The sequence below is a fragment of the Macrobrachium nipponense genome, chromosome 1, assembly GCF_015104395.2.
Source record: "Macrobrachium nipponense isolate FS-2020 chromosome 1, ASM1510439v2, whole genome shotgun sequence".
In the NCBI taxonomy this organism is placed as follows: Eukaryota; Metazoa; Arthropoda; class Malacostraca; order Decapoda; family Palaemonidae; genus Macrobrachium; species Macrobrachium nipponense.
The window spans coordinates 62,868,620-62,885,969 of NC_087200.1; the positions used below are offsets into that span (position 1 = coordinate 62,868,620).

Here is a 17,350-nt window from a genome sequence, read left to right on the forward strand (position 1 = left end):
AACTGATCCAATCTTTGTGTCTCTCACAAGTCAAATCTAGTCCATGAACCTGACCCCTACAGAAACTACAAAGTAAATGAGTGTTTTTCTCTAGGCTATATATATAATTCCTACATTGTCTATGAATGTTGCAATAATAATTAGTTGGTAAGACCTTGCTTAATCTAACTGCTCATAGTCAAATAGAAACAAACTAAAAGTGAATGCAGCAAATTGAATAAGGTAAGGCATAAAATGAAACATGAAAAATATAAGCAAATTATGAAGTACAGGTATTAACTTCAGTAACATAGTAAAGAAATGCTAACTGCATCTGTTAAATAAGTCAGTAATACAGAGAAAATACTATTACTGGAAGGCAAAAATGTTATGCACTATGAGGAATGTAGTGGGATGGAATTGATAATAATTTTCATATATGATGGCTTATTTGCAAGAATAAATACATACTGCGTAGCAACACAGCAATAACCAGCCCGAGAAGAGCCATTGTTTGGCTCAAAGGTCTGGATAAACTAATCCTTTATAATAATAATAACAACACAGCAATATCTCTCTCTAATTCATGTCTTACCATGTCTAGGCAAGTTGCACCTCCATGGTTACTTACACACAGACTCGCACCAAACACAAGTTACCCAACACATCACATTTCTCACCAGAGGTCACGCAAATGCACAGCACTTCAACCTTTGACTCCGAAAAGATGTTTTGTCACTAGTATTTAGCACAAAATGACTTGATCTTCCTACAAAAATCACTGTATTAAAATTGTGAGCTGACAACACCAAGATCACACGATCTTCAGTCGATCACTTTTTCTCTGACCTCTTTCTTGTGTTGTTATCACAAATTTCCTCAAGACAGTGCCAGAGGGCCCTCTCAGCCCCAACTTTCTACGAGTACTGTATTTGTAATTCTGTTGCATCTTCATTACTACTGTATAAGGTAATGTTACAGCATTTTTACAAAGTTATCCAATAGGAAATTTACTTAAGTAATGTCACATTTTACTTCAGAGCATTAGTCTTTCTCTGTTTGTCACACAAAGACAGGCTAACAGACTGTAGTTAACACACTTAAGGAAAATAGAAAGTAAGTGAACTGGCTAACATACAAAAGCAGAGCTGAAGCTCAGTGAAAACTGTTCAGGTAGCTAGGTACATAATGATACCAAAGTGTATATATTGAACTTGATTCATAAGAATTAAGATTATAAGTGAACTCAATGGCTGTACTGCAAGCAAAAGTGAGGCTTGCAGTAACAAGCAGAAGCAGTAAAGTATACTTAGGTAAATAATCAGCACACTCATACTTGTTACAATTAAAGGAATTCAGGTTTATCGAAAATTGCAGCACTGTAGTTGGAAAAGGGTAAATGTAAGCAGAAGTGACAAGAAAAAAGTGTAAAGATGATAAAAAAAAGTGTGATCTGAACGTCTCCCAATTAACTCCATTTAATATGACCACTGAACTGATTTCTAACTTCAACTCATTAAGGAACTCCAAAAATCGCTAAATCATAAGCCATTTTCACAACCCCGCAAAAAAATATTAAGTTCTCTAACTTAATTCTTTAATAGTAAAAAAAACTTCACCAAATTCACACATTAGCGCTCACTCGAGAACTCTCAGTAACTCCACGGACTTCTATCATCGCATTTCAAACTCGCAAATTCTCACAAGTAAAAAAAGAAAAAAGTAATGAGCCCAAGAAAAAATATCACGTAACGAGCCCAGCCCCGAAATCATCACTAAAAAATATTCTCTCAAGCTCTGATATTTCAACAACCCACGAAACCAGTAAAAACTCTCCAATGTTTAACAGCAAAAATCCCTCACTGTTCATATAATTAATTTCCATGAGACGTAATGTCAAACGCCCATTTCTTGCAATTCACACACCCCAATAAATTACATCTCCCGTCCAAAAAGAAATGCTATCTAAAGCTCAATCCCCAATTACATCTCTCATAGGAAAAGGAAAAAAAGAAAAATAAGAAAAAGATGATAACAAGTGAACTTTCCCCATCACAAAGCACATAGCATATGCATGATTTACATAACCCTGCGTTTTCCCCATAAAGAGTCCGCAACCGGACTCATCCCAGCATTTTCAGCAAAAATCCTCCTGCGAACACGTCAGGTGCTCGAGCTGCAGCATAAAAATGTCTAGTCAGACTTCCAACTTCAGAAACCCATGATTCTCAAATGAAAAGTTCTATACTGAAATCATGTAAACACATTCCACAAAATTATCTCCAGGATATGACTAAGGTGCTCAAAAATTGTCTCAAAAGACATAACTCTCACATGATACTGTCCAATTATATAAACAAATTATCACCTATTCGGGATAAAAAAACTACGGTAAACTCACAAATCCAGCATTTATATGTCTCCAAAAATAACTCGCTAGTGAATATAAAATATGCAACATCTCCATAGAGCTCGTAAGACTGCAACGCCTTAATGCCACTTGCCTCCAATTAGTCACGAAACCAAAAAGAACCACAGAACCCTTCTCTTGGCTCATAAAACTCCAAAAATTCAACTCAAAAATCATAACCACAAAAAAAAGGAAGTCGCCCCCAAGGATTAATGCCAACCACATATATATATCACCATATAAATAATAACACCACTCCGGTGATGAAAATATTTCTCCCATTTAATTACCCCTTTAACACCGATTGGACGTATTAAACGTCAATATAAATTGTCTGTTGGGTGCCGATTGGATGTATGGTACATCGATATAAAAGAGTTTTTTTTTAAATTTGTGGAAAAATAGTTATAGGCCTACTAGGCAAAAACTTTTGAGTCATGTGCCTTGGGGGATGCTGGGAGCTCACGGATCAAGGCGTTGTTTTGTTTACAATCGTTACCCAGGCGCGCAAGCGCGAATTTCTTTCTTCTCGCACTAAAAAGCATCAGCGACACATCTCAGAAATTATTTCGTCACTAAGACATAATTTTTGCACTATTTTATATTAGCTGTTACATGGAGTATTATATATGAAAAAGTGCACAATTTCCTGTAAAATACAACCAAAAATTACTCATGGTTGTAGCTTTTATAAGTTTTGAAATATTTTCATATAAATAACGATAAGTGCCAAAATTTCAACCTTCAGTCAAATTTGACTCTAAAGAAATGGTCGAAAAACACAATTGTAAGCTAAAAGTCTTACATTCTAGTAATAGTCAATCATTTACCTTTATTTTGCAACAAATTGGAAATCTCTAGCACAATATTTTGATTTATGATGAATTTATGAAAAAAAAAAAAAATTCCTTACGTCCGCACGGTAACTTCCGAAAAAATCATAAATTTTTTTTGTGCGATTGTCGTAATGTTTGCACCATTTTGAATTAGCCATTACATAAATTTTTATATATGAAAATGTGCACAATTTTATGTAGAATACAACAAAAAACAACCCATGGTTGGAGCTTTATCAGTTTTGAAATATTTTCATATAAATAACAATGTGTCAAAATTTCAACCTTCGGTCAACTTTGACTCGACCGAAATGGTAAAAAAACCCAATACCGCTTCGGCGTTTAAGGGTTAATAACCACACCACCACATTCCCTCTATCTCACCAATAACCATGTGTTAATAAAACCACCACTCCAGCAATAAAAAATATTCACCTCTATTTTGGCAAATACAAAAATACTTACATACCTCTATTTCACCAATAACTCTATGTTGAATAAAACAAGTCTCCAAAAAAGATTATTACACTCCATGCAGGATAATAAAAAATGAAACTCCATCTCCAAAAAAAATGCACTCAAAGCATCTAGCTGACACACTAAAAAATATTGCCCATATCTCCTCAAAAAGGTGTCTCCATTTGCAACAAAAATGGCTACAAAATAATTGAACTAAACATAGCTTTCACCACCATATGCCTAAACTGTGGAATATTTCCAAAAAATTAAAAAATATCAAATGGCCAAAATATATCTCCTATGCTCTCCAAAATATATCTTCAATTCTCCAGGAAAATAACTTAATGTTATAGTCAAAAACTATAAATACTCTGTTTAGCATAACTGCTGGGAAAGGGCAAAAACTTAGCAAATAAAATTGCCCAAGAAATCCCAGTAAAAATCACCAATGTGCCATAACTTATTACAATAGAACTCCAAATTCAAAGTGTCTAAGCAAAGACTTCTCCATATGTACTACGGCATAGACCACTAGAAACTTAACCAAGCTTCCTATCCCTGGCAAAATTGCAACAAACACAATTGTGCAAGAAACCCACAACTTCTGGAACACAAATATCCAGAAAAAAAATGTAGTGCCATTTTGTATGCATTCAAAAAATGCAAAAATTCCCCCATAAATCTCTCTGCAGCATCAAACAGCTGAAATTATAAACACATTCCCGCACAATGACTCCAAGTCACGAACTGAGATATTAAAAAAATTCACACAAACTGCTCAGAGAGAAAAATGAATTCAAACTCATCCATGATAAAAAAAAACTTGCGTCAGCGATGGCTAACGTCTAAAAGAGGAAAAAAGAAAAATCAACGGCACTTAAATATCCCCGTGACTCGCGTACATGTCAAGCAATTTTCTGCTGAACTCATAAAACAAGAAAAACAAAAAAAATGTGTCATTAGTTCCTCCCATATCCACAAAAACACATCACCACCCTTGATAATCATTATAACACCCATGTTAGTATAAAGAAAATAACATCAGTATCAGAAGTATCAGAATTCGCCAGTATCAGCAGTATCATCAGATATCAGTAAATATCAGCTCTCGCCCAATATTAGCAAAGTTAGTACTCGCCCATTCACCAGTATTAAGTATCAGAATCATCAACTATCAGTACTCGCTAGTATCACCAAAATTGCTATCATCAAATCCACCAAAAATTGGTATCATCACCCATAAAATCATTGGCACATCTCCAAAATTATTAACACCATGGCTCCAACAGAATCCCCAAAAATATCTCGAGTAATGATAATAATCCTCCATAGTTAGTCTCCTTAAATATCTCCAGTAAGGGCATTAATATTGTCATTCCCCAGCATTCATCAATATTGCCATACCAAAACTCCAAAATCAACACCAACCAACACCATTTCCCCAGTATACACCACCATTGCCACACACCCCATAACTCCAAAATCAACACCACTCACTGGTATCATCAGATACAACACCACTCAGCAACACCGGGCATCACCTTTCACCACCACTCAGCACCATTTTAAAGTAAACTCCTCAACACCAATCATATCTCCATTAAAAAAAAATAATCTCTGAATCCCCAATTATAATTATGCCCACCAATATTGTATAAAAGCATTCTCCAAAGCATAAGGAAAACTTACACCAAAATTCATATGCATATCATTTCATTTTCTCTCCATTCAAGAGAAAGAAAAAATCTTTGTAAAAAAAAACCCTACGGGCATCTCGCATTATCTCCCCGACTTCATCAGCTGATTCCTTGGCATTGAAATTTCCCTTATCCAAGGCCAGACTCACCTCCATTGCCCCGACACAAAGAAAAAAAGAAGAAATTCACACTACTAAAAAAAAAAAATGATCTTCAACCTCCCGGTCAAGCAATGCCCCTAAGGAAGACCACCACTCGCCTTCCCCTTGCAATACCCCTCGGGTCGGTTCAGCAGAAATTGTGCTGACCGCGTAAAAACAAGTGGGCGCTCTATCTCCAGGCAAAACCACAGTGTTGCATGTATGAAAACCATTCATACACACATGCATGTATTAAAACAAAGAGGAATGTCTCTTCTAACATGTGCCAAGAAAAAAAACGCATCACATTCTACTCCTATGGGGGAAAAAAATGTGGTATTCTAAACCAATTCCGTAACTCACAAAATGATTCATACACAAAGTAAAAAAAAATCCCCCATGCCTCAAAAAAAAAAAAAAAAAACCGTAACACTTACCCCTTCACAATGAGAGAAAACCCGACTGTAAAACCGAGCGCAAGAGAAAAAACTTGCCAACACACACGCACTCAAACGAGAAAAACACTTGCCAATCTTCCACCCACAAGACAGACTGAGTTACTCATCTCACGAGCGCCTCGCGACGGGCGAATTTGCTGACCCTAGTCCAATTTTCCCGTCTCATTACCACAGTTAGGACTCCATAATTCTTATGTCTGATGCTTATTAATGACATCTTGACCCCTTTAACAATCAGTCTCTCTGGAAACAGCATTTTTAAAGCTGTTATTAATCTAACAAGTAACAACGGTTCATGTACGCTGCCACCACTCTTATGAGACCAGTCTAGTATCACATTTGGTAAGTGTTAAGCCAAGAGCGGCAAGCAAACTAAGTCTGGTAACACTTTCTCCCTCTCTCTCTCTCTCTCTCTCTCTCTCTCTCTCTCTCTCTCTCTCTCTCTCTCTCTCGACCTCTCTCTATTCTCTCTCTCTCTCTCTCTCTCTCTCTCTCTCTCAGACCCTAGGAACAATTAGCTCTGCCCTCTCTCTCTCTCTCTCTCTCTCTCTCTCTCTCTCTCTCAGACCCTGACAATAGTCCCTCTCTCTCTCTCCACTCCATTTCATTAGGTCATCAAATCAGAGTCAGAACTACAAAAATATATGTTTATTCAAAGTAAAGTACTAATTGAATAACTCAGATTCTTACAGGATAATTAAAATGGAATGATAATTCAAAGTTCAAGTAACTTAGATAACCCCCATAAAATATCAGTGTATAAAGTAATTAGTCACACCATTCCTCCAAAGAATAATTCCCATTCTTCTTCAATTAAAGTTCCCTCCACTAGATCCGCCTGTTTAAAAGACAGGAGGGACACACTGATAAGCACACACAGTTGTAAAGACATAGTCTAAAGATTAAATGAAATAGAACATCTTTACAAAACATCAAAATACAGTAAGCCACATCTTTGGCTAAAGCACAGTAACTCTTACCCATCTTCAGCCCAGAATATCACACACAGAAACAAATAAACTTTCACAGAGCTATCCGCTCTTTCTCTCCAAGGCAACCGTCTCCATCCTTCTGGCTAATACATGCCATTAAGAACGGACATAGCTTGTACACGTACACATGAATTCACACCCTTCATCAATGCCCCAGGTAACTGGTTGCAGCCAGTTTTCAAAGGCACCTTCTCGAACTACAGGATGATCGTTGACTTGCTTAGTTAGGATCACACCATCACGCCACTCAAAAAGATTCATCAGCATTCTTAAGCTGAGATGTCTTGTCACTTGGACTCTCTGTCTCCAGGGAAGTTAAAAAAGATGAGTCTATACATTCCCCTTTTTACATATTGAACTTGATTCATAAAAATAATATTATAAGTGAACTCAATGGCTGTACTACAAGCAAAAGTGAGACTTGCAGTAACCTGCAGCAGCAGTGAAGTGTACTTGGGTAAATAATCAGCACACTAATACTTTTTACAATTTAGGGTAAATAATCAGCACACTAATACTTGTTACAATTGAAGGAATTCAGGTTTATAGGAAATGGCAGTACTGTAGTAGGAAAAGGGTAAATGTAAGCAGAAGTGACAAGAAAAAAGTGTAAAGGTGATAAAAAAGTGTGATCTGAGAAAATTCTGTGGAAGCCAAGCAAAAATGTTTGTTCAGAATTTTCATCACACTTGAATGTTCATTTTCTGTTGGTAGAGGGACTTGGGAGCTCAAATGTTCAGATTATAAAGCAGTAGTATTCTTTTTCTGTTGTGTATCTGGAAAGGAGCATGACATACCTAAAGGCATTTATTGTATAAACTGCTGATTTTTTGGTGCAAAAACAAATTGTCCACACCAAATCCTCAACTGAAACTTTGAAGCTCTGTATAATTTGAATTCTTGCAGCAACAAAATATGACAGTACAGGCTTATTGGTGGATTCTGTTAATGGCGATCTATGTAGTGCCATATCATCGGCAAATTATGGTGCCATAATGGGCCGAGTTTGTTATCAACGCCAATGGTTATGGTGCCATAACACATCTGACAGTCACCATTAACTGGTTATTTTGGCCATTAACTGAAACTCAGTGCCATAAGCGCATAAAGCACTGAGTTTCAGTTAATGGCGGTTTTCGCATATCAGCGCCCCCTTAAAATGAAAACTCATAGTTTTTGTTGTTAAAAGAAATAGTTTATGTTCTTAGTACTTCATCCAAGAATATTCTTAGCTAGTGCCAGGTATCTCTGGTTGTAACTGTTAACACCTAACATTATAATGCAACATGTCCGCTTAGTCAGATTTATAGAATTATTCAGTTCATCCAAAGGATTTGTTTCCTAAATGCAGTGGAAATTGAAGCTAGATAGAGTTGAAGAAGTTCAAAGGCTTGATGGCAAGAGTCTAAAGGGAACAGATGAAAAGTAAAGCGCAGAAATCAGTGGGGCTAGGGCTGAGGGGATGCTGCAAAGATCATCCTTAATAATAACAATAGGTAGAGAAACCTAGAAAAATAATTAAGCAGAGTATGTATAGGTTTATATCTGCAAGCACTGACACTCAAAACTCCTGACTGGAAGGCCATGTCACAGAGGCTGTGATACAGTTCAAGGTTTGAAAACTGTAGTAACATTATCACCACCTGGTTTAAAGAAACAATGTGCGGCACTTGGACCACCTATACTCTGTTTTTTTTTCATCTGTCCATCTGCCTGTGGTGTTTTTGTATGGTAACACTGCGGCCCGGGCTTTAGATAGTTACATTCAGCTTACATTCAACGATTATAATAATATCATATTTCGAACATTACGGTGTAATTTGCATACAGTAAATTATTAAAACACTTTTCAGTTGCAAATGTACACCCAGATGTCCTTTTATTTAACCTAACACTTACACACAGCGTAACTATTTACCGGGACGCAGTGTTACCATACAAAAACACCACAGGTGGATGGACAGATGAAAAAAAACAGAGTATAGTTGATGAACAATTTTTATTTGGTAATTTTGCTCTTGGTTATACATATTGTACTAAGATACATTGCACAAGTTAAATATAATTGATGTCTTATGGAGAATTTATAATTCATTTTAATAACTATTGTAGATTTTTGCATGTTCAGTACTAATAGAATAATAATTTCTCTCTTTTTCAATCTTTGCTTATGGAAATTGTAAAATAGGTTGGTCACAATTAAGATATATATATTTTTTAGTGTCTAGAGTCTTCACAACCAATTATAAACTTTTAACTAATCCATGTGTAAGTAGTAACAGATTTTTCACTAATTACAACTAATACTTTTGTATGTGTTAAACTGCAGCTCTAATTTTATGTCTTCCTTCTAATCATGAAAAATAAAATAGTAAATTTTTTGTGATGTTTGTTGACTTTTATCATATAGTTTGCAATTTTCAGCTTTTGGTTGCAAATTCTACACTTCATTGATACTAATAACCATGTGACCTGGGTATCCAAGGGCCAGTGTTATTTTTTTAGGTGGATGATGTTAATTTTTGTCTCTCATTTGGTAGATAATGTAATGTGAAAGTCTTATGAACATAATTCTCTTAAGCAATTGTGCTTTCCTCTTGAGGAATTTTGTTTTCCTCTAGAGGTGCTATTGTTTAAAAATAGCATCTTTTAGTACTAGGGTATGGGAATTTTCTGCAAGTTATTGGATGTCAGCCATATGAATTTTTCTCATGGTTTCAGAATAAAACCTTAATTTACAGCGGTTTTGCTTATCCTGAAATATGCCCAGATAAGCATCTGTAAAGAAATAAGCAAAATCTTACCCTGTCACAGATTTAGTTGGTTGGTCACAGATGTCAGCCCGGCTCAAACTGAATTCAGTGGACATCAGCAGAAAGCAAGTACTAAAACTTTTTAAATTATTATGTTTTGGGAATTATCTCGTCGGGTCAGATGCACTCTCCCTGAAAATTCAGTAAGACAGTTCCCTAGCCCTTTGCGGAGGCATTCACAAGAGATGAATTTGCCATCCAAGAGGGATCAGTTCTACACTCCTGAAGTTGTTGGCGTCTTGCCATTATTGTAAATTTGCCTTCCTCTCTCCTGAAAAGAAACTCGGAGATTTTCTAGGTGTATTGTTGTTGGCCATGACCTCATAAGCTAAAGCTTCAGTTGGCTTTAGTGGATTATATTCTTGAAAGATTTTGTGATAACGATATGCTTGCCAGGGGATGCTGATTCTGGACAAGCGCCTTCAACATGGTAGATAATCTTCAGATTCTGTCTGCCATTTGTTAAACCAGATTTTTCACTTTTTCATTTCTGTGCTGAGATAGATACCGTAACCATTCCAGTCAATTTTATATCTAATCTGTCCTATTTGACTTAAATCGAAGGAACTTAGGTGGGTGGTGATGATGGATTTCTGAGCTGCAGGTCATTACCAATCAGTTGCCTTGATGTGTACTCACTTGTTTCTGTGTCCTGGTAGTATTTGAATTTAGGTGAAAAAGTACAGGTTAGTTTCTTATCCAAAACAAAGGGGTTTGGATTGGGACACCATTTCCTCCCATGTCATTCAGCATTGAGAGGAATTTCTCGGAATGGGGTTCAGGTTCTTATTGATTTCTGAGCAGTAAGAGTATGGATATAATAAAGGAGGCATTATCCCCTTTACCATCACTGGGCAAGGGTCCCTTTTCCATCACTGGGCAAGGGTCCCCTTTCCATCACTGATCTAACCTTGTTTAGTCTGAACTACATTGAGGTCACTTCATACAAGTGAATTTTTGCTCTCACTTTTTCCCCTAACCTCCAGTATTTCAGATGGGATATTTCCAGAAGTTTGAAAGAGGGAACTGCTGGCAATTATTTTGTGTCCATTCTGAAGTTTAGATGGCTACAAATTTTTGCTCTTCAATTATATCTCACCAGTTTCACTAAACCTCTAAACACTAAATGCCTATGCTAGTCTAATTGATGAAATCAATTTTAAAAAAATAATCCGTAAGGGTTTAATTTTTTCCGGTTTTTCGGGTTTTGTAGGGGTAACGTAATGGTACGACTGAAAATTAGATTTAACTTCAGCAAACTTGTGACTTTTTCAAAGATTCTGAGTGTGTTTGAAGGTCTAACAATGTACTTGTTTTGAATTTTGGCCTAGCCTAACTCCTTTCTTTCTCTATAAAAATGAATAATCTACCCACCTGTACGCTTTCTCCAACTCCAGTACACTCCAGAAATCACCTTAAAACACCAGCACCACAAGACTTACGACCCAAAAAACAACTCCTACCAGACAGAGAGCTCTCCCCTACCAACCACACACCACCAACACGTGCTTTCTACTCCCCCGTGTTATTGTTTACATGCTGCCGACGCCGCCGCCATCTTGTCTATGACGTCACAGCCTATGACGTCACAACACAACTTAAATACATCAACAGACACCTTCTAGAATCTACCACATGTTGTCTATATATAGGACACCCACCATATTTCAACAATGCATAAAATACCCATAACAATTATACAATATATAATCACACTTATCTATACCCATAACAATTATACAATATATAATCACTTGTACCATATTAATTTCCTTCATGTACAAAAAGTAGTAGAGAAGCAGTAGGCATTTGATAATTTTGAAATTATTTAGGATGAAAAATTGAAAGATGCGATAGGTGGAAAGGTTATCGAATTCTTCATTATTTATATGATTTACCTAGTATCAGAGCCATACTTAAATACATGAAAATTTTCTTCCTTAAGTAGCCAGTTCCATTAAGCGAGATCCAGGCTATTAGACTTCACCCGAAATAAAAATAAGTTTACAGAAAACCTGATGGCCCAGCCATATGAGCCGATCTTGAACAGCACCTTACAAAAGGCTGCTTCGGTCACACAGTCAGAATTACGGCTGGTGTAGTGGCCATATCAGTTGCCTGAGTTCCTTCATCTTTCTTCCATAGCTGACTGAGCTACTCTGTTAGCCAAAGCAGTGTCCATACAGATCCATCTTTTTTGTTCAGACAGCTCGAATACATAAGAATTGCTTAGGTATGACATACTGCCTTGTCAGCCAAACTGTATGAAGCTAATTGGGCTTTTGTGGTTAAATTGTGATGATTAGAACTGCTGCAAAAAGCAGAGTTGTCCCGCTTTTAGTAGAAAGATGCTCTGACAGCCAGTTAGAGCACCCCTACTGGGCATAGGTGTGACCAGACCACTCACCAGACCCACTCAGATTCACTGTTCTGGTGGAATCCCAATTGCTGGAGCTATAACCAGAGCTCTTTTAGTGTTCATGATAAAACTGCTTCACTGGAGCCATGAGTGGACCAGCTTTTGTAGCCAAAACCGCTTTTAAATTTCTTGAACTACACCATTCCAAGGATCAGAGTCCCAACCAGATCTATGACTGGTTCTGTAGCGGACAGCTTCTTGTCATTTCTTTATTAGAGAAATAGAAGGGAAAGAAGAATCATGATGACTTACTGTTCGACAATTCTGACAAGAAAGTTTATCTCATTCAATCTGGCTCATTATACTTCCCTTTGGCAGTGGCACTACAGAATTGATTATGGGCTCATAGACAGAGGAGGGCTAGCAAAGTCTATGATAACCGTGGGATTTAGTGACATGAACTGTTCTCACCCTGCTGTGAGCTGCACAGCTTTGAGAGCATGACGATATAAACTGGAGCCACTGACTGTACTAGTTTCTCAAGACAGCTTGCAATAGCAGCTTGGCTTAAGTGCTCAGCTTCATCAAGGCAGTATGCTGAGTGTATGACTAACATGATAACAGGCTTGTGTAAGTTAAGGAAATGGTAGCAATAGCTTTGGCAGACCATGCTTCATGAGAGGAATGATTTTCTTCTCAGCCTAGGACAGTGAGGGCAATTTTGTTACAAGAGTTATTTTTGCAGGTGATAAAGTAGATGTAATTATCCTTAGTAGGAGCATCACTCCCTCTCTGGTTGATTACTGCAAACACTCTAATGCAAATCCCTGTGGCAGTAGCAAGAATCTCAATGGATATAGTCACAGCCAGCATCAGTTGCAAGCTTCCATCTGTTTGTCCCTCACTTTCAGACCCAGCAACTTAGAATTTTGATGTAAGTGTGTGCTTTCCTACCTTTTGGTATGTTCAGGCTTTTGTTAGTTAAGGTCTTGAGTTGCAATAATTTGTCTATATGTGCCTTGTGACTACGTACTGTGGGTGTGGCAATTTTTTGCTAACCTTGTTTCCTTTGTCAGATCTCAGAAACAACCCCAATTGGAGAAGGGCCTACTGCCAACTATCTTTCCATGGATTATTGAAAAATTGGAAAAATGCTAGGCTTGCATACTTGGAGGTTTTTTGGAAATGCTTGGAGACAAGTTTTTCTGGTGAATGTACTGAAGCTATTTCATAGCCATGCAGAAGTACATGTAACTTTTACTAGGCAAGTGGAACCTGTTCAGTGGGTGGTGAAATTGTGGGATGTTAATTCGATAAGTATCTTTGTTACAAATAGCTGATATTCTTAAGTTTCTGTGGTGGCAAAGGAAGTTATCAACATTAGCAAAAGAATGTGTGTATCATCCTTAGCTTAAGGCTGTAGGTCTACACTTCTCAGGTTTTGAATTGAATGAACTGTACTCAAGTTAAAGTTCTTTGTTTGAAGAGAAGCAATTGTGTCAACACTGCATGAAGGAGATTACTGAAGCGGGTTTAAACTTGTGGTATGACCTTCCAGTTCTAATTAGTTGACTAGTCCTAGTTTGGACTTTATTCAGACACTAATACTGTACTAACTGAAGACTATTTTCTTCTATCCTTTATAACTTTCTTTCAAGAAGGGGACTACGTATGCTTCACTCAGTAAAGATTTTTTTTAGATATTCCCTAAGTAGCTGGGAACAAGCCATCATGCCTGAATTTTTCCAAGGAATCACAATATAATGGTGAGGGATCTAGATTTTCCTCCCTGTAGATATATCAAGGAACTAGTGTAGGAGAATTCTGTACTGTTCTGTCTCTGACAGTTGTTTTGTTGGCTTATCAAAGTTTGAACAGTGGCAAAGCAACATAAGTAGTGTTGTTTATCCAGGAAGTCAGAGCTTATTGATTTCTCTGCCTCTTAGAATTATCTTCTTGTGGAAGCATTTAATCTCAAGGAACTTTAGAGGTAGATCTCTTGGTCTCAGTTACTCAGTTTTGAAATCTTGAGCACTAAAATCCTTCCCATCATAGAGATTTGGGTTGATTATAAGTAATGGGTGGGTTTGTGATAAAACATTAATTTTTAAAAAATGTTTTTCATACAAATCCATTTCTTTATTTGCATGCAAGTTCTTACAAAAAGGGTTATAGTGACTGTAATAATGGGCTTGTATAAAACATCAGCTTCAACTTCATTTTAAAAAGATTATGATTCCCATATAAAGAAGAGTAGTTCCAGACATGTAGTCCCCTAGATTGTTGAGTCGGTGGTCTGGGAAATGGTAGTCAGTAATAATAAAAGTAATAGTAGTAATAATATATGGTCTTCAAGGCCTACTGCATATTTTAAATTTAAAGAAATGGTTGTCAATTGGAAGTACAGTGGACCCCCAGTATTCGCGTTCTCCGGATTAGCGGACTCACACATTCGCGGATTTCTCTCTGGAACATTTCCATGCATTATTCACGGAAAATTTACCTATTCACAGTATTTTTCTATGAGGAATATCCACAAATTCTTGTTTTTTTTTATCAATTTCATCATAAAATGCACTTAAAAAAAAAAACGGTATAAAAATTTTTAGTGGGATTTTCTTGAGTTAACTTAAAATAGGTTTTATGCAATTTTATAGGGGTTCCAACTATTTGTGGGTTGTAACTATTCTGGTACGCATCCCCCGCGAATACCGGGGGACCACTGTACGTATTACATTTGTAAGTGCCTCTCATAATGTTTGTAAATCATGGGTATTTTGTTTCTTTCTAGGGCTTTGTAGTTATTCAACATTTTTGTACAGTAGGAGTTGCTAGCTACTTGTTTTCATGTATGGTACTACTGTGTTTTAGTGATCTGCCTTTTAGAATACAGGCAGTCCCTAGTTGTCGGCAGCCTTGGTTACCAGTGAACTGGTTTTACAGCGCTTGTCTAGCGACGACGATAACTGGATTTTCGGCTCGATATGCACTGATCCCCGCTTATATTGTCATATTGCCGATTTTCAGTCATCGTTGCACCGTCGGGAACGGAACCGCTGCTGATAGCCGGGGACTGCCTTGGCTAAAGCTTAATTCTTGAAGTCAGGAAGTACTGTATTATACATTTTGGTGTGTTGATAATTTCTTTTTTTATGTAAACTTTTTTGTCTTTTATACTGTGCTATGTTTTGTGAAATCTAAAATTGAAACCCTTAGTAGGCTGATAAGTTTTTTGAAGATAGTCGGTCAAACTGTTGACACTTCATTTTCCAAAATACCTTTTCAGAAACAAGCATGCCCCTGAACAGTGCTTATTAAGGTGAGTTTTAGCAATAAATGCACACTATGGGCACTTGTATTTCTTTAATAATTTTCTACGCATGACAAGCCTATTTTCTGTGTATCTAGATGTGTTAATCAGTCCTAGTAATTTTGAAAAATGTGATGTATCTCCTGTATGTAAGATTGCAGAAACTAAAGATAAAATTCATTTAAAACTCACTTTGATACTTTCTTTAGGAAGCAGTGCTTGACAAAATATATAACTCAAGCAATTTTAAATAGTATGATGAGTTTGGGTCCATTGAATACAGAACCAGATGAATTTTTTAATATAAAATTTTGTGTTAAGTTAGTAGTTTATTTAGTTATTTAGCTGGATAAGGATAGTTGATGTGATTACTGTTTTGTTTATCAATAGATGCCTGACACTTATTACATGACATTGTATATAACATATGCTACTGTATATTCTGTTGAAATTTTTATATACGAGATTGGGTTGTGATTACAGTAACATATCTTTTGGTGTTACATCCATCATGTGAGGAGGGTAAACCACTATTTTTTTAAATTGTTTAAAAAAAAAACAACAACGCAGAATTAGGTAACCGTGTAGAACCCCAAAAGAGGTGATATTTTTACCAATACTGTATCTAGTTTGCAGTTAACAGTGGCCAATAATGATAACTCTACTGATTATGAGCCCGTCATAGGTATTGTGCATATGAAATTGACTTAAAAAGTCTAATTCCCATAACTGGTCCTAAATGGTTGATCTGAACTAATCTAGATCTTCTCACCATTTTCACATCCCATTATTGTCTCCTTGGACAGTCTGAACTGAATATTTTACGTTAATGAATTGTGTGTGACTTTGCCTATAATTTTGGTTACCCTTAGAATGTTCAGGGAGGGGAAATTGGATAGCATATTTTCTCACCTGCACAATTTTCGTGAGTAAAGTCTCATATCCTGCTCCTTCTAGTTTTAGGTTTTATCTTTATACAATGATAACATTAAAGGCCCTATGAATATTCCAGACATATGGGTATAAATCTGAGGGAAACTCATAATAAAAGAAGTTCAACTATTTTCTAAGAGCAGCCTCGTGGCAGGCATGGAAACTGCATTGATGACAGTTAATATTCTTCAAAGGTCATCTTATACGCAGAAATATACGGCCTGTAAAGTACAGTTAAATTATCATGCAGGGAAGGTGAGTAAACAGGAAATCTACTACATCTTCTTGTAAAATATAACAACACACAAGATTGTGAAATCTGTATCCCAATAAGTGAAATAAATCTGACCAAAAGTGGCAAAAACTCAATTTAACAATTTCTTTCAGGAGAAACAAATTTGGGCGTGAATGGAAATGTAAGACTTTATATACATAAACCTCACTAATACAATTACGTACTGTAAATAGTGCTCTGAAAAATGTAACGATAACCCTAGAAGTAAATACTGTGGATCAAGTAGTACTGTAGAACAGTAGAATCGCATTACATAAATGCAAAAATACAGACACAACCATCACTTAGAATCCAAGGCGTTGATTGTATTTAAACAAGAAAGAGAATTAGATAAAAGCACTAATGTGGACTATAAAAACAGTTGGGGAATATTTATATCTTCTCCAGTAAGAAAATTAAAGGTCTCTCATTCAAGTGCCAAGGTTAAGTAATGGAGAGCCTTCTTTTCTAAGTTATACCGAGAACTAAGATCACATAGGCTAACAAAAAATATCTAAAGATAACCCAAATATGAGTAGCTGGTGATCTAGCAACCATGCAGTAAAAAAAATGTGTGAACTGTGGTCAAGGCTGTTATGCTAAACCCAAAGAATGTATATTTTATTTTACTGCACTGAACAATACAATATAGAACGATAATGTTCATTAGTCAATGATCCATCAGAAAAT

At 36.5% G+C, this 17,350-nt stretch overlaps 3 protein-coding genes across 7 annotated transcripts in view; 1 reads left to right on the forward strand and 2 right to left on the reverse strand.

Annotated features, from left to right (window-relative positions):
- Positions 1 to 17,350, forward strand: part of LOC135219358 (WD repeat, SAM and U-box domain-containing protein 1-like) — a gene marked incomplete at its 3' end in the record, with an annotated part of 295,720 nt that overhangs the window by 256,831 nt on the left and 21,539 nt on the right. Inside the window, 1 exon segment of the mRNA XM_064256050.1 lies at positions 15,430 to 15,462. Within this exon segment, the coding sequence (XP_064112120.1) occupies positions 15,430 to 15,462 (33 nt within the window).
- The window catches only part of LOC135219355 (NAD kinase 2, mitochondrial-like), a gene marked incomplete at its 3' end in the record, with an annotated part of 495,179 nt that overhangs the window by 200,946 nt on the left and 276,883 nt on the right, over positions 1 to 17,350 (reverse strand).
- LOC135219357 (WD repeat, SAM and U-box domain-containing protein 1-like) overlaps positions 1 to 17,350 on the reverse strand; it is a 255,489-nt gene that overhangs the window by 99,271 nt on the left and 138,868 nt on the right. The window lies entirely within an intron of this gene.